General features: G+C 36.8%; 1 protein-coding gene across 4 annotated transcripts in view; it reads left to right on the top strand.

The window, feature by feature from the left end:
• Positions 1-25,476, top strand: part of COL19A1 (collagen type XIX alpha 1 chain) — a 312,174-nt gene that overhangs the window by 195,029 nt on the left and 91,669 nt on the right. For all 4 annotated transcript variants that reach the window (XR_011996755.1, XM_072735110.1, XM_072735118.1 and 1 more), the window contains one exon: positions 10,549-10,602. Coding sequence is in view for 3 of the 4 variants with exons in the window: in XM_072735110.1 (XP_072591211.1) it covers positions 10,549-10,602 (54 nt within the window). In the remaining variant the exon portion in view is untranslated. The remainder of the gene's footprint in view (positions 1-10,548; positions 10,603-25,476) is intronic.

Consider the following 25,476-nt stretch of genomic DNA (forward strand, 5'->3'; position numbering starts at 1 on the left):
GCACAGAGTAAGGACCATCGATTATCTATTACTATTATTGTTCCCAATTAAAGGACAAGATTTAAGATATTTCCGGAGTATAGAAAGGGTCTGACTGTATTAGGGGCTCAGTAAATGTTTGTTGAATGAGTGAATGAGTGAATGAATAAACCTGGGCATGTGCTGCTTGAGATTGGGAAAAAGTGTCCTACAAAGACACAGTGAAGAGGTGGCAGATGAACAAATGAAGAGTTTAAAATTTGTAACAAGTTTTATGTGGTTGAGAAGGCTGAATTGGGTAGGTTTTATGTATGAATCCATATGTATGCGGGCATACATGTATGTATTACTACATCTAGGCAGGATGCTAGGAACAACATGTAGCTGGGATTTCTGCCTGTAGGATAGTTCCCTAAAGGGGATGGAAAAATCAAAGAAGAACATAAAAAATTCAGCAAGAGCTGAATTATTCACCAGAGCTGCCAGGACCAAGTGGGACACTGGCTTTCCTAGGAAATCCTAATCTTTTGCTGGGAGTTTGGAGCTGAAGGAGAAAGAAACTGTCTGGAGTATGACTTCTACCCAGTCACAGTTTCAAGTGACATTGGATGTAAAGTTTACAGAATGCTAAGTAGTGTTCAAATCAAGAAAAAATGTACCCAGCGTTGGTATAATGGCAAGCGTTCAGTGTTTGAAAGTCATCAGTACATTTCCCAATACTTGGATCAATCAAGAATCAAGCAAAAAAACAAAAAAGGACTGACGGGCTGGGAAATGCTTTCTGAACACACTTGATCAAAAGGTTGGTGATAAGTATCAGAGAAGAAAAGGATCAAAGAAGTTACACACATCTGTGTCAGTGCAGAAGCATCCCGGACAAGCCATCCCTACTTGAGAAGACATTTTAGAGTTTGATGCCCCATCTTGTTGCTAAGGGTATACTGACAGCTTCTTCCCTACATTTCAGCCCCATTATGGTAACCTTACCTCTACCTCTCTCTGAAGAGAAGACTGACAAGAGTTAGTATGAGGTAGCACATGATCAGTATGGAGGGAATTTAATCCTCACTCCCACACCCTGTACTCCTAAATTCACTCATAACCAAATAAACAAGTGTATCCAAATAATTGTTGCAAGTAACTGTCCCTCCTCTTCTACATTGAAGACAAGATTTAGGTCTTAGTCACCCAGATAGTTTCCCCTTGCACAGTATGTAAAAGATAGTACCTTTTTCTTAAATAAATTTACACAGCTTTTCTGTTGGGACTTGATTCTGAAGTCAGCATTTAAATATCCAAATGCAATCTGACCTATTAAATTCAAATTGATGCATTGAGGATTATGCCCTGAAAACTCTCTTTCAAAATAAGGTAACCTGTATAGTTCATCTTAGGGATCCTCTGGAATTCTCTTCCTTTACCAGGCAGTTATTGGATAGCTGCAAAACATATTTCTGTGAATTTATTTGTTGCTGGTTAATCAATCCCTACACATTGAAAATGCAGTTCTAAAAGTTCACCCTTGAGGCTACATTTCATCTTTTAAAGTAGGCAGCTCAAAATGCTGAAATTATACCCTTTATAACTACGTTAATTGAAATCAAGATATAAAATGTTATTAATGATTTCTTTGTCCCAGTGCCAGTCAGTGAGTCTGTGTTCAGACTGTGACTTCTCTGACCACATTGTTTTCATTTTCATATTTCTGTGAAAATAGGACAATTTACGTGCATTATTTTTTCCTCTATGTATTGATTTCATCTATCCTAAATCAGAAATATAACAGTTCCTCTAACAAAGGTGAAAAGATAAAATTCGGCATTCACAAGGCATTCTGAAAGTGCTTAGAGATGTGGAAGGCCAGTGGATCATCCTGAGACAAAGAAGGCAGTGTAGAAGGCCTGATTCCTCTTTTTCTAGTCCATGAGCATGCCTGCTGTAAATTTCCAGCTAGGGAGGAAAAGAACATCTCACAGTGCCCTTCCAGCATCCACCCTCTTATTGTGGCATAAAGAGGTGAAAATATATTCACAGCATGTTCAGGAAATTGTTTGGTCATACCCTACTGCTGTCCCACCCATGATACCAAAATGAATCAAGTGCCTTGGCAGAGATTGACAATGGCAGGCATAGAAAACAGAGCCAGAAATTGAGACTGAAAGAGTTGGTGGTTTGGCAGGGCAATCAGGAGACCTCAGATAAATCCTAATGGAAGGTTATGGACAGCATGTTGGAAGGTCTGCAGAAGTCAGAGTAGATTCTGAGGCGAGGGCAAACAGAAATCAGGAGAGCAGGTGAGACCTCCAGAACCCAAATTCCAAAGGACAAAGTGATAAGCAACTGGGACTTTTAAAAAACTGCCTTGGTTATGAGAAAATAAGAGAACCTCAACAATTACAGCAGCAAAGTAACCTAAATTGTGAATGATCAGAATATCTACCAAGTAAACCTTGAGATTATGGGTTTTAAGATCAGATATACTTGTCTTAAATTTTGGTTCCACCAGTTAAGAAGAGAGTGATTTGGAGCTTGATGTTTAACCTTTCTTTCTTTATAAAGTGGGAATAGTACCAACCACCCACAGTAGTTTTGAAAAGACTAAGCAAAATCATGTTAAGTCATTGCTTAGCACTCTATGCCAGGACCATAGCAAGCACTTAATAAATAGTAACCATTTTATTTTTTTAAAATAGATTTTATTTATCCATGACACACACACACACACACACACAGATGCAGAGACACAGACAGAAGGAGAAGCAGGCTCCATGCAGGGAGTCTGACATGGGACTCGATCCTAGGTCTCCAGAATCATGTCCTGGGCTTAAGGTGGCGCTAAACCACTGAGCCACCCGGGCTGCCCAATGGTAGCCATTTTAATAATTATAAGTCATAGACTCTTCTTATGTTTTTGTGGTACAACATGGATAGCTCAGGGCACGGGGGGAAAAGTTGATTGTTGGTACACCAATAAGAAGGAGTTAAGAGGTCAGACCTTGACTGTACTTATCTTCATGACCAAATTAGTAACAACATAATAACTTAATAGGAATACTAAAGAGTGACTGTAGACATTACTGACTACAGACCACTTGGCTCAGTCCAATGCTTTGATGAAGTGTTATCATTTTTTCAGATTATCACTTATTCAATTGTAGCTGAGGAAGTTTACATAATATTGTCATATTTCTGACTTGTTTTGAAAAGCCACGGTGGTTACTCAAAGTCTGTACAAGGAAAAGAAAGGAAAGGGACAGAAAGATGGGGAAATTGTGGAATGATTTAGAAATTTTGGGATCCCACCCTAAATGAGGAAGGCAGTATTCAGATTGGCATCACACTATGGATTCATCTTTCCTTAACTCTAAACCTATTTCAAATCGTTTGTCCATGCTGAATTAAATCCTCTTCCCATGTCCTTACATGAGCCACTTGCCTGATCCCTGAAATAATGAGACCTTTATGACTAGAGTCATTGCTGTCATAGATGTATTTTTAAATATCTGTTAAGAAATAAAATGAATTTAAGATATTATGCATTACTTACATAAGTATTCCATTCTCATTTTTTTTCACATATCATTGACTTCAAAATGTGGTAACTTTTTACATTGGTCATAAATCTTATTTCCGCTCACAATGTAAAAAGAGAAAACTAAACTTCCCAAATAGTCTGTAATGTTTTCCTGTGTAATTAACACCTCATTCACAGTTGTGGGTGCCAGTCAAGGCCCTGTCTCCTCTTCCTTGACATTTCCTTGATACCTTGGTCAGGCGAGCTGATGCCTAAGAGTGTGCTAAATACACACATGGGAACAGGGAAATATTTGAGAGGAGCCAGCTGTATTAGCAAGATCTGGCAATTTAGAGAGACTACTTTCACATGTGTCTCCTCTGTGGGCTTGGAGTCTGCATGCCATCCTTTATTTAAGTCCGATTACTACTATAATCTTTTCTTCATCATCATCCTCAGCAGCAGCAAAAACCATCTGTCAGATAAGTACCAGTAGTCCATTATTTGCATTCTTTCTCTTCTTAATGCTCCTGCAGGGCCAAGTGTTTATAAATCAAGTGACTAATTTAAGATACACGTGCTCTCATACTGCAAGTCATCCTGGAAGCATGGTTATTTTTAACTGTTGAAAATTTGTAGATGTCATTTATTTAAGTAGCCTTGTGAGGTTTTGTTGTGGTGGTGGTTTTGCTTTTTTGGGTTTTTTGATTTTTTGTCTTCCTGACAATGGTGACCCTCTGTGGCCTTGCACACAGCAAATACAGGTGGCTGAAGACATAGATAATTGAAGTAAAATCATTCTGTTGTTGAAATACCCTGGTTTCATTTTTTTAAAAATTTACTGTAACAGACATTCAGAAAAATGTGTCAGAAGGATATACATCTTGATTATTTTTCAAATATTGAGCTCATCCATGTCACCAGCACACTAGTTCAACAGATCAGCCTCACTGACACAATAAAATCTCTCTGGTGCCCTCAGTAACTCCTGGCTCCCACGGTGGTAACTGGTAAATAACTTCTAACAGTAGGGACTCACTCTGCCTAAGTTTATTCCTTTTATAAATTGATGAACAATGTTTGCAAGAGTCACTCATATTGTTGCACATAATTGTAATCCATTCATTGTTGTTGTTATATCACATGTTCCATTGTATGAGTACCCCACAATTTGTTTCTTATATTTCTATGTTTCACGGGCACCTTGATTGTTATTTTGGATGAAAAAATGCCTTATGCATAGTTAAGAGTTGGTTATACTTTTTAATTCATGCACAATCCATATTTCAGTTTTTCTTGAAATATTATCAAGCATTTTTAAATGAAAAAAAGTGGAGAATCAGGCAGAGGATGGTAAAAGAGCAGGATGAGAAGTAACTAACGTTATTACCACTATGTATTGGACGTCATGTCATGAGTATTGCTGTTGGTTTTAATTGTGGAAAAAATATGTATTACATAAAATTTGCCATCTTAATCATTTTCAAGTATACAACAGTTTGGTAGTGTTAAATATATTCATGTTGTGAAAAAGATCTCCAGAATTTTTTTGTCTTGCAAACTAAAACTCTATACCCATTAAACAGCAACTCCCTTCTTTCCTCTTTCCCTAGACCCTGGTAATCACCATTCTACTTTCTGTTTCTATAAATTTGACTACTCTAGATACTTCATAATAAGTAATGCATACAGTAATCATATGGCATTTTCATTTAGTGACTTATTTCACTGTGCTTATTTAATTAGCATAATATCAAGTTACATCCATGTTGTAGCCTATATCAGAATTTCCTTCCTTTTTAAGACTAAGACTCCATCATATATATATATGTAATATATATATGTATATATACATGGTGTGTGTATATATATATATACACATATATACATATATATATACACACACATATATACACATATATACCACATTTTGTTTACTCATTCATCTGTCAGTGGACATTTGAATTGGTTCCACCTCATGGCTATCCTGGATAGTGCTGCTATGAACACGGATGTACAAATTCAAGAGCCCGTACTCAGTTCTTTGCCCAGACGTGGAATTTCTAGATCATATGGTAATTATAATTTTTGAAGAATCTGCATAGTGTTTTCCATAGCAGTTACAATATTTTACAATCTCACCAAGAGTGAATAAGTGTTCCAATTTTTCCACATCCTTGCCAACACTTATTTTCTGTTTTTTGAAAGAAAGCCATCCTAATGGGTGTATATGGTAGGAATTTACATGTGATCTTTTTTTTTTAATGCTTAGCAGACATGTTGCAAAATATAAATATCAATTTTACAGCAATGAAATCCTGACCCAAAATATTTCCATAAAAAAAAAAGCCAGGTCTCCAGTCCAGGTGTTCTTGAACTTGACAATGGTTTTTTTTTTTTCTCAAAGTTCCATATAATCACAAACCCAATTGGGCTTTCTTGTTCTAAGCTACAAGATTTGCAAGATATTAGGGGCTCTACATGATTGCCTGACTTCAAATATGAATAAGAGCTTGAGGCTTAGAGTAGAGACTCTTAAAGTGTGCTCTTTAGGCCAGCAGCATCAGCATTATAAACAACCTGTTAGAAATGCAAATTCTCAGGCCTTACCCAAAAGACCTAGTGAATCAAAAACTCTGGAAATACAAATCTTTGGGTCTTTTTTTTTTAAGTATAGTTGATATACAGTATTATAGTAGTTTCAGGTATGCAACATAGTGATTCAGCATTTATATACATTACAAAATAATCAACACTATAAGCCTAATTACCCTCTGTTATCGTATAAAATTATTACAATAGTATCAAGTTTCTTCACCTATTTCACTCGTTTTCCCACTCTTCCCCTCTGGTAACAACCAGTTTGTTTTCTGTATTTCAGAGTATGTTTTCTGTTTTGTTTTGTTTGTTCATTTATTTTGTTTTCTAAATTCTACATATCAGTGAAATCATATGGTATTTGTCTTTCTCCGTCTGACTTATTTTACTTAGCATAATACCCTCTAAGTCCGTTCACGTCCTTGCAGATGGCAAGATTTCATTCTTCTTTATGGCTAAGTAACATTTCTGTGTGTGTGTGTGTGTGTGTGTGTAACATCTTCTTTATTTGTTCGTCTATTGGTGGACACTTGGGTTGCTTCCATATCTTGGCTATTGTGAATAATGCGGCAACATAGAGGTGCATATATCTCTCCAAATTGGTGTTTTCTTTTTCTTTAGTAAACGTAATGGAACCAGTGCAGTAGTTCTATTTTTACGTTTTGAGGAACCTCGAAACTGTCTTTCACAGGGGCTGCACCAGTTTGCATTTCTACCAACAGTACCCGAGGATTCCATTTTCCTTACATATTGATCTGTTTTAACCAGCCCTCCTGATGATGCTGATGCACAATCAGGTTTGAGCACCCTGGGGCTTAAATCATTAGATAGATATCTGATCTGCTATCTAATAACCTTTACACTATTTCCAAACAGGAAACTTACATGTTGAGCACTTTGAGGTTTCCAGGGTAATCTGATACAGTAAATCCATTTTGTGCATTATACTCCAGTTTTCAGAAAAGTGTTGGCTTAGCCTAATTGTGATTATGCTGGAACAGTATTTCCTCATCCACTTGGAGATTCAGCCAGACTCCAATTTATCAGAATTGATTATGAACAAATGGCCAACTGGGAGCAGGCATCCTAACCAGGAAGGCCACTGCAGCTCAGCATTTGTCTTTATCTGTCAGGATTTTCATCCCCACCCTCCCCTAACTCTCTGCTTTTTGTCTCACTTTAGGGCAGGTCTTGAGTAAGCACTGCAGTGAAGGCACTGAAATAGGAGGCGATAGAAGTGGGAACAAACATGGTTAAGCCATTCCTCCCACCCATCACCCCCACCAGCAACAGCACTAGCCCCTGGCCCCAGTCGTCCCCACACAATTCCTAGAGCCCTGTAAGGAAAAGAACAGGGATTCATAGATTACATTTTGCTCAGAAAAACCAGAGGGATCTGATTTTAGTCCTAGGATGAGAGTTGTGCTTTATACCTGCTGTCTTGGCATATGTTATGAATAATACATATCTAAGTAATAAATAGATAAAATATTCCCCGAATTATCCTGGCTTAAGTAATAAAATTCACACTACCAAAAATCTACATTATCTCTTAGGCAGGCTGTTGCCTGTACCTAATGCTTTTAAATGAAAAAAACAAAAGATGGCTTGGAGGAACAAGAGATTGTGAGACTGTTCTGTGCAGTGGGAGGCCTTAAATGGGAGTAAAGAGGACAAAGGAGTTCATTGGCAGAGCTCCCTGGAGAGAAGGAAGAAGATGCCTGGGAGTCGGCCCACAATGTCTATCAATACAGTGGTTGATGACCACTCCCAAACATCATCTTTTGGAGCTTCCACCATGAAAGTGGTGGAGTTTCCACCAGAAACCATGTTTCTTATCTATTTACCCTCCTGTTCTGTCCTGTCAGAACCCCTTATTAATCACTGAAACTTAACACTTAAGCTAAAGTCCTAAGTCCAAATATATTTAAGGCACATGTGGCTGTGTGGCTAAGAAAATACGGACTGTGTTTGCTTTGTAAAGAAAACCTTTAAAAAGTATACAAATCAGTATCAGAGTGTAACTAGGAACTCAAGCCTACAAATGACATCTGAGCTGAAACTATGTACCATCCGAAGTTATCTGCTGCATACAGTATGTTCCAGTAACTTAACAGCCCTAAAAAATATTTGACCCGTATATCCACCCTTAGGCAGGATGCATAAATGAAAGTAGCATTCCTCGGCACTCCTCCAGCATACACATCAGTGTATGCACTCTGACAATTGCAAGGCTGACTTAAATGATCACGTAAATCAGCAGTGATAGGCAAGAGTTTGGATGCTTGCCCATACCATACTGAATCATAAATGTTTTTACTCCTCATCCTAAAACATGCCAATATTATATTACAATATCTGACATTTGGTTTGCCTTAACCATTAACTCTGTGATAAAAGTTGATCAATAATCAGCCTCATTTTCCCCACTTCTGCCCAGATCAATATACATGTCTCCTTTAAAGAAAGGAGAATGCATACAGAAAGTTGATCCTATGGTTTTAACTTACCTCAACCTAAAAGAAAGAACCAATCACCCACTTCGATGCCATTGATTTTGTTTCTTTGTGCTCTTGTGAATAAATAAATTACAGTGCTTCCACTTTCTAAGTAAACTTTTCATCATTGATTAGTCCTCAGGGTCTAATTGACTTACATTTACTAAAAGACCCAATATATTGATTTTCAGAATGTGTAAACTACAAGACCAGAAAATGATATACATGTGTATAACTTTTATTAAGTATACAGACTATTAAATTATATATTCATTCCAGTGTTATAATTCCCCAAAGGAACTCCCAGGTTCAGATCTCTGAAACAGAAAATACATGAAAAGACCACTAATTATAGCTCTGTTTTTAATAAAGTTTTTTAAAAAATTGTTCTTTAGGTGTTAGCTATGATTGTTTCTAAGAACAGCTGCTGTTTTTATATGAACTCTTGATGATGTGCATTTTACTTACCTTCAATAACAGTGCAAACATTTCCCATCCAATTACAGTGTGGTATGTGCTTACTTATCTCCCAAAGTTTACTTCACTGGTTTAACTGGCATTAGACTTTCTACCCCACTCCAAGCCTAGACAAAAACCAGAGAGAAGAGCTTACTTTGACAATTTCAGAGCAAGAAAATTAGTAAATGAAATGGGCTTTTCTGTGTTTATGTTTATGGTTGTCCCCGCAAAAAATATTAAAAGATGAAACCAGTACTTTTACTCTGTCAATAGCAATAAGTCTTAATGTGTATGAATATACTACCAATATGATATAATAAAATAATTAGTAACAATGAATTAGTGTGACCATATTTATAAAATATCCACAGAGGGGCACCTGGGTGGCTCAGTTGCTTAAGCATTAAGTCAGCTTAAGCTGACTCTTGATTTCAGCTCAGGTCATGATCTCAGGGTCATAAGATCAAGTTGTGCATCAGGCTCCATGCAGGCCTGGAGCTAGCTTCAGATTCTCTCTCAATCCCCTCCCCCTGCCCTCCCCGCCTCGCCCCCAGCTCACATACTCTCTAAAAAAATAAAAACTGAAAATAAAACATGCTCAGAAATGCTTGTCATTCAAAATGTATGCTTTCAATACCTAAGCTTACATCATTCTTTTAGAAAAGGAAAAAAATCCAAGTTAATTTATAAAAAATAACTAACTGCCCTTTAAGTGGTATTAGATACGTAGTCACCTAGAGCTGTTGGTACAATCTTATTTTTCTAACTCTTGCAATTGGAATTTAGCTAGTGGTGAACTTGGGAAAGCTAATTCAATATGATTATGAAGATGAATAAGCAAGGGGTATTTATTTAGTTTATGTAAAAAAAATAGCTTAACCGTCCAAAGGGAAGAAAAGAGCTAGTTGATGTGCTTTATATAACACATAGGATTATAGTATGGCTTAAGGTAGTGCTTTTCATACCTTAGTGAGCATAAGAGTGACCTGAAATGGTTTTAAAATGCAGATTCATGACTTCCTTCTCCAGAGATACTAAACCAGTTAAGTGTAGGACGGAACTCCAGAATATGCATTTGTAACATCCAATCGCACCCTCAGGTGACTCTTATGAAATTACAATTCAGACCATTTTTTGAGAAACGTCAGTTTAAGATGACAAATGCAGGTTTTATTGCATCCAAAACCACAGTATTGTCAGATAAAATGCCAGTCTTAGACCATCTTTCAGATACTTTTTATTACTTGACTACAGTATCAAAGTAGATAGCATTTAAAGGACTGCTAATAAGTTAAGGTTTATTCATTCCAAGCACTATTTTTCTCCTGTTGGTCATTAAAATTTGGTCAATAGCTTTTAGATTTCATTGATGTTTAAAGGTCAAGTAGGCTTCAAATTATTTTTTATTTTTACTATCTTGAAAATTGCTGTTTAGTATTGTTTCATCTAAAAATAAAAAGGCATCACAGTATTTATTGTCTGTTTCTCTTTGGTTTCCAGGGAAGACGAGGAAAAACAGGTCCTCCAGGAAAACCAGGCCCTCCGGGACCACCTGTGAGTAAACAGTAGGATGACTGCTCTTTAGGAGAGCCCCTTTTTCTTTCTGTGTATTTATCTACAGATTATATTACTCTTCTGTAGCTAATTTACATCTTTCTACTGTTTAAAATGGTTATACTCCTGGGACACATAGGTGACTCAGTTGGTTAATCATCCTACTCTTGTCCCCTCAGGTCATGATCTCAAGGTGGTGAGATCGAACCCATGTTGGGCTTTGTGCTAGGCATGGAGTCTGCTTGAGATTCTCTCTCTCCCTTCCTCTCTGCTCCTCCCCCCATTAGCTTGAACTCTCTCTCCCTCACTCTGTCCCAAATAAGTAAATAGATCTTTAAAAAATAAAAATAAAATAACATGGTTATGCTCCCTACACCTCCCACCACCACACAAACCACAAGGTAAGGGAGGCTAGCGGCTGTCCGCACATCTTGCCAACTTCTTTATTACATGGACGAGAGCAGCTGTACTGCCTGCATGAGCACCCTAAGCCAAGTCTCCAAGTCAGTGAATCCTGATCTGAACCTGCCTGGCTCCATCTCCTCAGTCTCTTAACATCCAGGCTGGTAGGAAGCTAGATATCTGGAGAAGCATAGCCACCTTTCTTGATATAACTGTTTTGTTAGTACAATTTTGTAGAATGCTATTGCTGAAGAGAGCTATAAAGATCTTCTAGCCAATTAGCTCATAGTTTTCTTTACCCCAAGCCTCTAGAAAATGTATCCCATTTCTTGTGGTTCTGCCAATTCTTCAACCCATTAGAGTTTGATTTGTGTCCAAGCTGCTCCACTGGCACTGTTCTGTCCATGGTCACCAGTAATCTCTGAGGCGTCACATTCCCTGGGTGCGTATCAGGCTTCATCTGATTTCACTGCTGTACAGGAATTAACACTGGTGCCGGCTCTCTCCTCAAAACTCCCAGTTCTCTTGGTGTAGTCACATTGATTTTTCTTTTCTCCTACCCCGGGGGCCAACCTTCTTTCTCTCCTCCATTAATAGTGTTTCCACCCCTCCTATCCACATGTTGCATGCATTAAGATGCCCAGTTTGTTTGTTTGTTTCATTTCAACCCAGACATTCCTCTTGTGTTCCATGCTCATACACTCCCACTGCCTTCTCACTGTCTCCACTTCATCTCCTACATATCACAAAAGTAGCCTGTTCCCACACTAAACTCTATAAATAATTCTGGATTTACTTCTTTCTCTCCCTCAGCATCCATATCCAAACAGTTCCTCAATCATGTCAATTCCACATCCCCATGGCTCAAAAATTCATTTCCTCCTCTCTTTCTTCATTGCCACTGCCTTCGTTTAGGCATCTGTCACTTTGTATCTGTATCTTAGTAGCCATCTCAGAGAAGGGCTCATTGCCTCTACCTTCTACAAGTGGACTAATATTTCTCAATGATAATTCAGACTGTGTAACTCTTTGGCTTGAAATTCTAAAAGCTTCCCTCTCCTTCAAAGTGAATTTTTACATCTTCTACATGGCATTCTGGGCACTTCTTGGTTGGCCCTTCACCTCTCTTTGCCCATCCTCCTCTATGCCCTTACTTCATTTGTAACCTGCAGTATAATCGTCCCCTACTATCTCAAAAATGCCATCCTTTGTGTAGGTTCTCCTGAAGGCCTAAGTAAGCTTTCCTCCATCTTATGACTCATCTCAACATCAGCTCTCCTACACAGCCTTCATTAGTGCTCTTGGTGTGTGAGGTATCATCCTCCAGGATCCTTGTAGTAGTATACCTCCTGCGTTGATGTAGCACATGGAACATTATTTTATCTGTCTGCCTGCTGCACTGCAATTTTTTAGAACCTCTCTTTTATCACCATTGCCTACCGCAGTTTCTGTCATGCAGCTTGTGTTTATTAATTATGTAATTAAGAAGTAAACAAATGAATATATTTTGTAGATAAGAAAATGAAAACCAGAGAATTAGTGGCTTTTTAAAGACCAGAAATTCCCTTCACCACCACTAGAGGTCTCCAGACCTGATACTTTAGGAATTTCTTAGGATGTGGTCATCGGTGGGTGCGCCAAAAAATGAACATGATTGCTGCCCTGTCATTGATTTCGTTTCATCCACTTTAGCCATCCAAGTGAATTGTTCTATTAGCAATGTACTGGTGTCAACGGATAGTGATTATAAAAGCAAGTGGGAAAAAAGAGGCATAAATTGGGAGCCTGGAATCCAGTCTTTAAAGGAATTAGCTTTGTTGATTTTTATTCCAAATTTTCTAGCAAAACAGAGAACACATTATAAGATTTGATATTGTCTTGTGCTGTTAAGAAAAGAAGCTGGTGAATTCTAACAGGCAAGATTAGACCTTTGTGTAGCTTTCTAAACATACGATACTGCTTTTAAAATTGGATAATTGTTGTCTCAAAGGAGGAATTTGAATGATGAAGGCTTTTGTGGCAAGCCTGCCAAATGTCTAGGAAAGAAGATTATTCCAAGTCCTGGAATGGGTTTTCAACTATAGATCAACTGAGTTTACTAAAGAATTTAGAAGATTTAGAAGTAGGCGACTCTATGAAAGAATTTATAATATTCAATTCCACCAGTTTTAGTTTATTGCCAGAGTGTTTGGGGAAGAGAGATACTTATTTTATTTCAAGTACTGGATTTAAAATTTCAACTCAGCTATGCGTCTGATACAGTGTTTGTTCATTCCTGAGCACACAGTATTTAAAAGAAAAGTAGTTTATTATATTTCATAATGTAACAAATACCAATTATTAAAAAAACTATTGTAAAATAGCCAACTACAAAAATAAGGGTGAAAAAAAGAAAAGGTTTTTATTCATAGATCAGTTTTTGTTTTAAAAGAAAGGTATTGGGATCCCTGGGTGGCGCAGCGGTTTGGCGCCTGCCTTTGGCCCAGGGCACGATCCTGGAGACCCAGGATCGAATCCCACATCAGGCTCCCGGTGCATGGAGCCTGCTTCTCCCTCCGCCTGTGTCTCTGCCTCTCTCTCTCTCCCTGTGACTATCATAAATAAAAAAAAAAATTTTTTTTAAATAAATAAATAAATAAAAAATAAAAGAAAGGTATTAAATAGCTCATTTTCTGTTTAAGAATTGTGGTTTATGGAAATTCTTTGTCCTTTTGATTATGGGATAACTCCTCCAGTTGACTAAAATATCTTTCCTCCAATATAAGTATTATTAAAATTTTATTTTGGGGTACAGTTTTCATCCTGTTTTGGATTTTTTGAAGTTGTTCAGATGATAGGTTGAATGGATAACCTGCATACCAGCATTGCTGCAAAAAATCTTGCAAGGCACCTACTCTTACTTACAGGACTTAACCAAGGGCAGCATTGCAAAGGAAGGTAAAATAATAGGCTCCCTACATTTTTCTATGCTACCTTCATGTTTAATTTTTCTGAACAAAGTGTATTAGTAAGAGGACTGTTGTTTTTTCAAATCGTTAGAAATCAACAGAGTTCTTCAAAAGCAGTCCTTTTAAGCTCATATTAATTCATATCTTAAGATATGAGTTTATTAAAAAAATTGACCTGCTCTTAATTTACCTTGTTAAGCAATTTCACAAATATTTATTTAAGGCCTACCATGTACCTAACACTCTGTTAGGAGGAGGGCTTACAAAAATGAATAAGATACCATTCTTGCCCTCTGTAGATTCTAGTTTAGTTTACAGTAATATGAACAAAGAAAGGGAATTAGAAAAGATAATAGTTGAGATGGTTTCCTTCAGGAACTGACAACTGAAATGTGAAAATTGAGCCTTAAAAGAAAGAAGGGATTCCTGCCGGTTATAACAACATGAATGAACCTGGAGAACATTATGCTAAGTGAAATAAGCCAGTCATAGGACGAAGACTGCATGTTTCCACTTACACAAGATCTCTAAAACAGTCAAACTCAGAGAAGCAGAGAACACAATAGTGGTCGCAAGGGGCTGGGGAAATGAGAGTTGTTATTCAATAATATAAAGTTTCAGTTATGCAAGATGAATGAGTTCTAGAAATCTGCTGTACAGAGTAGTACCTATAGAGTATCCTGAACAATATTATGCATTCTGAAGTTTGTTTAGGGTGTAGATCTCATGTTAGGTGTTCTTACCACAAAACAAAACAAGATAAAACAAAAACACCTAAGGGACACAAGGAGACTGGGAAGTGTTGGATATATCAATTATCTTGATTGTGATAATAGTAGCACAGATGTTTTCATATGTCCAAACTCATCAAATTGTACACATTAAATATGTTCAGTTCTTTTTGTAGCAATTATACCTCAATAAAACTTGAAAAAAAGAGTTGAAAAGGAATTGTCAGGTAGAACAAATAGAGGGGTAGAAGAGAGCAAAGTGAGTGCTGCTGACAGAGGAAATGAGCCGGAGCAAATACAGAGAATCGCAGCTCTAGGGAGTAGGGTTGGACAAGCAGCCCTCGCAGTTCTAAGGCAAAGAGTGCCAAGCCAGCACTGGCATGTCAAGCCCTTCCAGGGTCCTGGTGAATCTCAAATTAAACTCCCCGAGTCATGTGAAGCTATGAAAATTCATGGAGAGCTCTAAATGGGGAGTCCCAAGGCCAGATGTCATCAATAAGTCCCTCTAGTGGCAGGTATGACCAAACTGGATTGTTGAGCCTAGGCAAGATTCACTGTGGCTGTCACAGTACTTACTATTTTTTAAAATTATCAGCAGAACATTTTTTAAAAATCTCTTTTGTATGTCCCATGGAGCTATTTGTATTTTGTTACAATTTATATATGGTTTAGGAAATACCTCCTCTTATGGATATACTTAGATCACAATGGTGTTGTTTTTCATTTATTTGTCTTTTTCAACATTGTACCCTATGTAAAATGAACCCTACTTCACAGTGGGAAGAAAGGTAACAAAGAAAGAAGGAAAGTTTGGTCAAGGCTAAAATCTTTCTAATTGAGATTTAGAGATGGTGTATGACTCACCCTAGTGGCTTGCGTGTGAGATTCCTAAAGCACATGTTAGAATTTCTTATCACAATATGAAATATTTTGAAATAATTAACTTTATCTTTCTTATCAAACAGTAATGAAATAAAATGTAGTATCCTTCAAGTCAATGAATAGTATATAATTTTAGCATATATATTTGAGCAATTAGCCTTTAGAAAAGTTAGGGAGGAAAAACTTTTTTCTGATCAGTGTGATTATCTAAAAAAGCACCAAGATGGCATGAATCCTTTGATAAAAAGCATACTTTGCTCAATTTCTTCAAGAAAATGTTTTCCCTTCGGGGTTTTAGAAATGTTTCCTAAATCAAAGGTAGTGTTGTTATTTAAAAGAATATCAGTGCAGATTTTTTAAAAAATACAACTGAAAGAAATCTCTAATGGCCTGAAGCAACTCAAATAATTAAAACACTTTAACCAGTCCTTTCACCTGCAATTTTTTTGTTCTGCAGTCAAATTTGTATTTTCTCACTTTCTTAAGAAACATTTGTACCAAAAAAGTTTCTTTTCTTTTTTTTTTTAACAAAGAGTAATTTCCCACAAATTTCCAGTTAACATATAAAGGACAACCATTTTCCCCCCTAGAGAATACATTTCCTAGGGGAAAAAATTATAATAATGGAATATTTACTAAAAGCAGATCTATTGAACTACTATTATTAAATTTTCTTTATGAATTAGTATTTCATCAAGGTCATGTATATTGCTCCAATTTAGTTCCCCATTTATTTATTTACTTACTTGTTTTTTAAGATTTTATTTATTTAGCAAGAATGAAAGAGAAAGAGAGAGACAGAGGAGGGACAGAGGGAGAGGAGGAGAGAATCTTAAGCAGACTCCATGCTGGTGATGGAGCCTGACTTGGGACTTGATCTTTCAATTCTAAGGTCATGACCTGAGCCAAAATCAAGAGTCAGACACTTAATCAACTGAGCCACCAGGTACCCCAGTTCCCTATATTTAATAGCAATTTTTATTCTGTTTGAGGCAGATTTAGTTGAAATTTACATACATGTAATCTGCATAAAATAAAATTATTCCTAACCAAAATACTCATAATTGAGGAGCAACTAAACTGGTTAACAGAGCTAGACACACCCTTTATGATAAACTTATTTTTTATAAAATATTAGCCCAATTTCCTGTTAACAGGCAAAGCCGAATTTACCTATGCAAAGGAAGACATTCTCAAATTCCCCTCAAATAGCTTCCACCATCTTGTTCTGAATGACTAACTACTCCTCATTGGAGGGAAATCCACTAAGTAGAGATTTCTTGGATTGATAATACCTGCAAATACACTGTGCTGGAGAGTTTTTCAGAGAAGAAGCATGAGAGCATTAAGCATCTCCCGGGGGAAGGAAATAATACTAACTCCTGAGGAAACAGGTTCAAAAGGAAGGGACGTATCAGGAGAGTTTATTATAGTACTTGCTCTGCATGAGGTACTCCACTGCCAGTACCTTATATAATCCTGACAATTGTGGTGAGATGTAGAAACGGTCACATTTTATAATAGGATAAAGGATGCTTAGAAACATCCAGTAAGGTGCCCAAGATCACGTAAGTGTAAGTGGGAAAACCAGAAATGAAACCCAGGAGCTGATCCCTAAACCCAGTTTTATTTCACTGGATCACAGATGTGAAAAACAACCTTCTAGTTTATAATGTGACTAGGATCAGCCTTACTTAAACATTATACACAGAACATGGTTTCATTTTCTCATGGTAAACCATAGCACTGCAGTACCTCAGGACAGCATAGTGTAGAAGATTGTGAGGTACTCAGGCGTCTTCACTAGCGTGTCCTCAGAAAATTCACTTGACATTTCCATGGCTCAGTTTCCTTTTCTGTAAATTTGAAATGATAGTACCTGCCTCATCAACTTCTCACAGTTGCTGGGAGAATCAATACCTTGTATGTGAAGATCTTTCTTGTAAATGTAAAGCTCTATCTAAGTATGACTGAGATCCATTCCTATTATTCTGAAGATCCATCCACACATACAGTATTGTAGATAAAAGGGATTGTCTTGAATCTGCACCTGCACATTTTTTCCCTTTTTATAAATTTCCCAAAATCCCTTTAACAAAAATGTGAATGTCTTTCAATGACTTCTAAAATGAAAGATTACATGCTCTGCATAAACACGGAAAGCCTATTCTACATATGTAAATCTCCCCATGAAGAGAGACAAACGTTACTCATAGTTAATAATAATGGGGTCTAAGTATTCAATGATGGGGTTTTTTTCCCTTCTAATTTATAGCCTCTTCCTTGCTTGTGGCTCTCGTTTATCCATGGTGTGAGTGATTTCATTTTATTCGTTGTGATGTTCTCTAAGTCTCCATTACTATCCCTCACGCTCCAATAAAAATTTCTTTTTCTTTAAAGCCTTCCAGTTATCTGCATAGCATAAGCAATGGAAAATCGTGGCCTTGTGTTATGATAATGAGACTTGGAAAGTCTCAAGACTTGAAATGCCTTAGTTTATTTCAAAGTGTTCTGGTTTTTAGTTCCTTTAGAAAAGAGGAAAGCAGCTGGAAATGAGGCGGAGCAGGAGGGAAAGCAGGAGAATTTAACTAATGAGCCATTAAAGGAAGTATGTATTAGCCCACCCAGTTGACATTAACTTTACTTCTCATTCATCATCACTGTAAAAGTGTTTATTAAAAACCACATTAATTTTGAAATGTGTTATTATTTTTTTCTGTTACAGGCAGAGTCTTGATTCCCTTTCATTTTTTTTCAGGCATTGTTTTTGTGCATTGTTTCATTATTGCAGTATGAGAATTGAGCAGTGGGCTCAAATGTGTCACATTTCAGTGCATAGCAATTTATGTAGAAAACAGAAATTCAAGGAATTTGTAACGTAGGGCAGCAGCTCCCTCTACTGTTTCCACTGGGAAAGCTCTAAGCAAAGAATGACACTTCATAGCCCATGGAGGATATCCAAGCTATGAAATTTTCAGTGTTTGAGGCTTAATTATAAATCTACATGAATTTTAAAATTATTTTCAGGGTTTTTTGCATCTTACGCTTATCCTATATTTTAAATAAAAATGTCATTTCATCCACAATCATTTTCAATATGAATTTGATACTCTCTTGAAGTGAAAGCCCTTAGCTCATGGATATCTAAAATGCCCATTTATTTTGTAAAATGCTGATAAAACTCTACAGTGATCATTTTCTGGGAGCTGACTCCAATGAAATGTATGCTTCTTTTCTGAAACAACCATATGATTTAAAATAAATACAACCATGTTATTTCTGTTTTAGTTTTAACTTCAGAGTAATGGAATTTCTTTTACCCTGAAAGCATGAGTCATTTCACAATTTGAAAGTTATATTTCTATTGCCTTATACACAGGTAAAGGAGTAAACTAGGGTGTAATATTGAATTCACTTATTCAACAAATACTGATCATCTCTTTGTGAGTCACTATTACAAACATTGAGCATACAGTAGTTTCAAAATAAATACATAGCAACAAACAAACAAGCTACAGACAAGTCACTTACATTCTATTTTGTGTTGGAGGTAGCAATGGTTAATAAGCAACTCAACGAATGGCAAAACAATTTCAGTTTAGTAGGAGGTGATACAGGGGAACAAACTGGGCAACTTAAGAGTGATTTGGAAGAGTTGTTACTCTAGTTAAAATGGTCCAGGTGACATCTCTGAGCGTTTAGATGATGTTAGTTGAGAAGGAGCTAGCTGCGTGAGGGTCAGAGCAAATCTTTCCAACCAGAAAGACTAGAAGTGAAAAGGGCCTGGGGTGGGAATGAACTTGATGTATCTAATAAACATAAAGGAGCTAGGAGAAAAACAGTGCCAGAAAAGAAAAAGATGCCACCTTTCTGGTAATTTGTGGGTTAGGTGAGATGGATAATCATAGCAATGAAAATATATGCTCTCAAAACACCATAGGCCTAATAGCTTTCTGTACTATATCCCATTATCCCATTATGCATCTAATTATCTTCCATGTCCAACTTTATCAACAATGAACTAACTGAGAATTCAAGGTATAAAGCCATTGTTTTCAGCATACAGCGAGACCCACCTTTAAAACAAGTTAGTACCTCAAATTCATTTTGGACTACTCAACAAAGTGGATAATAAGAAATGTCTGATTTTAAACATTTACTTTCTGGTTAAAGCACACTGTATGTGACTATATACATTTTGAAGCTCATCATGTCTAAATGGAAATCCAGTCCATATTCTTAACATCCCACTTGGAAACCTTGAACTGATCAGGTTTTTATCATTTTTCTCAGTTTTCCTTTCAGCAAAAATCCTCAGTCTCTTTGGTCTATTAAATGGCTAAAGGCCATGTGCTATAATGATAATCTCTTCAGAGAAAATGAACCTAACCATTTATTTGAGTCAATGGGAATAGTAATTTCACTTCTTAATAAAAATAAGATGACTTCCTCAGATTTAAAAATAAAGATACATAAGACCTATAAAATGGAGACAGACATAGCCAGTTAATCATTTTTATTACCACTTGTCCGTCACTGGGGTCATGGTCTCAGACAAGCAGCTGTTGCTACATTACTAAAATTCCAGGGTCACCTTGTGTGGCCAAAGAATACATAGACTTGCATGTGAGGCAGCTGGGGGGTTCAGGTTGAGAATTTGAAAACTAGCACTTGGGTTCAATTCCCCCAATTACTTCTCTTTTTCTGTCCCTATAAAGAGCAGCAGTAGGACATTCTGACTTCCTAAGCTTTTTACTAATAACAGCTACACTCTGGAGAAAAAGGATTTTTATCTTCATATAGCCTGACTATATGACTGTAAGAAGAGACTTCTGACTCTTTTCATCTTGGATCATGTTATTGAAACCAACTATTAGGACTTCTGAATTGACAGGCATTGTGTATTGCAATGATGGGAAAAATATTTGGTATCCTTGATATGTGGTTATTGAATTTGCTATTACTTGGGCCAGTGCATGGATTAAGCACTATTTATTTGTTTTGGATAAACATTAAGGTTTTAATAAATCTGATTGGCCTTTGAGAGATATTCAGAAAGAAAGACCTGTTTCCTAAGTAAACTTAACAGTTTGTATTTGATGAGGTCGTTTCTGAGAAGTATCTCCATACAGTATTTAATTTTACCACTGTATGATTCTGTGAGGTAGGCAAGAAAAGATTATTTCCATTTTAACAGTGACAAAACTCTAGGTATTGGGAAATAGGGGCTTTACCTAACTCCATGAAGTCAGTTTTCTCTGCAAAGCTACTATCTAGTAGAAAACTGTTTGGGTCAAGGGTGACTTGAGAAGCAACAAGTTTTCAGCATTTCCTGGGGGGACCTGAAACATGAGAGGATATAGTAGAAAAACTTGAAGGGGCTTCAGCTACATCTGTAATTTTGTAAAAAATAAAAAGATTACCTGAAACAAATGTGGCAAATGGTTACAATATTGGATTGTGGATTCATGAGAATTTATCATATTCTTTTCTATATTTTTCAGCATGCTTGAAATATTCCAAATTTATATTAAGAAATAAGAAAACCATCCTTTGGACTAGGTTAACATCAGGGTAATATCACCAATAATTTCACTGACCTAGAGGGTCAGCATCTTCTCTTTTGTCTGAAATCCTTTGTAGGGGACCAAATATTTTAAAAATAAAATCACTAAGCATTTTTTTCTAGAACTCCACTAAATGTACCCTTTGTAACCATGGGGTTCAGTTGAGCCAAGTATCATCTGCAGATTTATCATTACTACACCTATAGATGAGAGAGAAACCTTGATATCACACATTTGAGTTGAAGTGAAGATGAGGGATCCCTGGGTGGCGCAGTGGTTTGGCGCCTGCCTTTGGCCCAGCACGCGATCCTGGAGACCCAGGATTGGATCCCACGTCGGGCTCCCGGTGCATGGAGCCTGCTTCTCCCTCTGCTTGTGTCTCTGCCTCTCTCTCTCTCTCTCTCTCTCTCTCTCTGTGTGTGACTATCATAAATTAAAAAAAAAAATTTATGAAGTGAAGATGATAATCATGACAAAGTAAAACCTACAAATTGTTCATTTGGCTATTTGAGAGAGCAGTCCAGAATGTCCCCAACTATTCAGATTTTGCACCAGCTCTTGGCCTCTGTGTAATTTGGCAGTGTATAAGCCAGTGCCATCAGCCTGGTTATCTTCAGTCCCAGCAGTTTGCCTTGGAAATCACATTTTCTCTGCACAGGAAGCGTTGTCATCCTACCAATGCTTTTTTTTTTTTTTTTCCTACCAAGGCTTTTAAACAGAATGAATGTTATCACTTAATTACAGTAAATGAAAGCTCAAAGCATTGATAGGTGCAGACTGTGTAAGCCAACTTCCCTCCTGATTTGATTGCTGAGGTCACACAAGGGGATGGAGGCATACTTGTTCTCCAGGTATGGTTTTGTTGATGGTGAGCTTTGGGGGACACCATTGGATACAAATAATTTGTTTCACACACCTCCATTCTTCCTAGTTTTCATACCCCTGTGGTTTTTATCACCTTGTGCTGGGTCAATGATGTTGTTTCTGTGGGGTGGCCAGCCACTCTCAAGATTCCTGTTGCTCCTTATATTGCAGGGAGCTGACAAATGATATTTTTCTTTTTGCAGGACATACTGAGGAGAGATGAGTATGATACATTTTATGGATGGATAAGCAGAATAGCAGTGTTAGGGGAGGAATCATAATTTTTCTAACCATCATGCCATGGAAATCAGTCAAAAATGTCCCACACTATCAATAATGCAGTGAACTTTATACCAATTAGATCGATTTGTTTCATGGTGTCAGGAAAAAGCAGCTCCTTTGAAAATTATTTTTGTCTCCCCTGGAAAATAAAGTGTTAAAAACTTATGAGCTTCATAGCATAATTTAGAAAATCTGCTTTTATGAAATGGGTTAATTATACCCATTGAATGCATTCACTGTCACAGTCTCATCCTCCCACTCCTGTTCCAAAATGACAAGTAAAACCAGGGACTGTGCAATTTTGGAAAACAATCAGGTCACATATTGAGTATTTTGCTTATTCATACAACCATAAACTGCCTATGCTTGAGTTCCCTCAATTACACAGCTCAGTATGCAGGCCAGAAGAGACAAGCCCAGCTCAAGTGAGCACTTCCTGGAATACACAGAGGAATGAGTTTGAAAAATGTCCAAAGTGGCAGATGTGAAAAATTCTCATTCAAGATCCAGAAGCTGCATTTGCTGCAATTCCTCACCTGTTAATCGCACTGCTTCTGAACTTCTGAACCAGGGATGCTGGCAATATCTTAGATTGAGACACTTAGGAGCTATTGATCTTTCAAAGTATGGTGCAGGTATATGCCACTGTGGTCAGGGAAACCGGCTCAGACGAGAAGATGGATCACATGGATCACAGTGTTGTTCAGAATTTCCAGAGATGCACCAAGAATGAATGTGTGGCTGCTGGCTTCTAACAAAAGTATTATTTTTATTAGAGGATGTCCCCAAAAGACGTCCTTGATGAATGCTTAAACCAATGTATTGTATCACTTAAATTCTTCAGATTTTCTGAATGCTAATACTAATGCTAATCTCTCTTCCACAACAAATACAATGGCACTATTGTAGTCCTATTTAAAGGGTATTTCGTTTTCTCTACTAAGTGTGACAACTTTCCCATGACTGTTCTTCACTGTAATTTCATGCTCATAGAATTTCAACCTATCAAAATCATTCCCAAGCAATATTACTCTCTTAGTCTCTTAGTTAGCTCATCTTTTTCTACCAACTATAAACCATTTTTATTTCTCCTTTTCTTCTATCATCTCATAAATACTAGGACTCATTTGATGTCATTTGAATTTCAATGGTTGCTTAAGATGCTGATTACCATTGTCTGTTTTATCTTTTTTTCTTTCTTTCTTTCTTTCTTTTCTTTCTTTCTTTCTTTCTTTTTCTTTTTTCTTTCTTTCTCCAAAAATCTCCCTCTCTTTATCTCTCTCTAATCTAAACCCTCCATGATTTTAACATTTCTGTACTGTATGTGGTTCCTCTCTCTTCTCCTAATCTTTCTTCCATTCTGGTCACTTTCCTCTTAATATCATCTTGTCATCCAAATCTTTCAGGACGTGTATCTACACTCTGTTCCAGATCTCTTTGCTTGGCCCTTACTGATTCTGTATCTCATTAAGGGATTCTGTGATCTTTTATCATTTAATTCCCTACTTGATTCTTACAACCAGCTTTAAGATAATTATTATTTTATTTTCCTATCTGGTTTCTCTCTCACTGTGAAGCTGATAGAGGGAAGTATCAAAATAATCAAAGCTTTGAGGTCAGGCTGACTTGGGCTAGAATCTAGCTCTTATCTACTAGTCATGTGACCTTGGGTAAGAAAGTTAACCTTTTGTTATATGTAAAATAAAGATAATGCCTACCTCTCTGGATTATTGTAAGAGTAAAATGCAGTAATATAAGTCCCTGACACACAATTATTAGTTTCAAAGCATAACTATTTTTATTTATTAATGTTATTATCATTATTTCATCTTATCCTTCTCTACCATCTGCTTATTATTTTCATCTTTCTTTCTCTGGATTCTGTCCAGAGCTTACCATTTCTAAAGCAAAAGTATTAATACTTTACCCATTTCCTACATTGTCACTCTCATGAAAATTTTTCTTCTGTTTTGCTCCTCTCCTGTTTCTCTCTGTTCAAGTCTTTAAAGAGTAAACTTCATCTAAGATTGTTAACCTAAGTATATTCATTGACATATTTATCATCCAAAAAAACTCAGTAGATTCCATTTTCAGTGTGGATGGAAACATCTATTTAAGGATGAAGGCATTTTCAGTTTCATGATTGTATTTTTGTGTATAGCCTCATCAATGAAATTTATCCTGATTAGCTGGAAACCTGAGTTTTCCCTAAGTTTATTCTCTCTGAGTCCTCACCTCTTACAACCAAAGTTAATCTTAAGACTTAAAACAGAAGAAGTAACTCCATTCCTCAGAGCCTAGTGCCAGAAACAAGAGCCCTGGGCTGATGGTGGTATAAACAAAGAACCAGCCTCCAGAGTCTTCATCCTCCTTTTTCTGTATCCCTTTCTCTTTTGATGCTGTCTTCCCCTGTCCATACCCCCCAGGTACCATCCCTTTCACTCTACCCCTTCTCTGTCCCATTCAATTTGCTCTTAGGAAATATTTATTAAATGATTCATAAGAATATATTAGAATGGAACAACTCTTAGACTTGGTTCTACCATTTGCTTATTGTGTGATTTAGGAGAAAATCTCTCCGTTTTCTCATGTTAGATGAAGAATATAATATTACCCAATTCAGTTATTATAAGAACCAAATAAAATAACATGTTTTGTAATCACTCTGCCATCCAAGATAATATATGAAAGCAAATTTACAGTATCCAGAGTTGTGTAAATATGAAACATTAGTATTACATTTCCTGGGAACATTTGCATGTGAGCTGGTGATAAAACCCAAACAAATAAATCAAACTTTGTCTATGAAGTTTTAGGAATAAACCAGAAAGTGGGTGAGATATTCTCAGGAATAAGATCAACTCTCCAGGAACCTTAAATTTTACCTACTATAAACTATCTGGTCACATTCCCATTGTAATCCCAAAAAGGACAGCTTGAAGAATCTATATTGAAATGGAAACATAGTGTAAACAGTGAATTTTCTGGCTTCAGAAATCTTATTGTGCAGTTTGAGAGTTTTCAGAAATTTTGGGGGGTGAGAGGGCAGGAGTGTTGATATCTCCTTAGTCACTAAAAATTTAGAGCAGAAGCATTCTCAGAAAAATATTCCATTATAAAATTATAACTGTGTAACTTACATAATTCAATCCCAAGAGACAAGGAAAAATTTTCATTTAGAGCAAATATTTAAGATAA

The sequence above is a fragment of the Vulpes vulpes genome, chromosome 1, assembly GCF_048418805.1.
Source record: "Vulpes vulpes isolate BD-2025 chromosome 1, VulVul3, whole genome shotgun sequence".
Lineage (NCBI taxonomy): Eukaryota > Metazoa > Chordata > Mammalia > Carnivora > Canidae > Vulpes > Vulpes vulpes.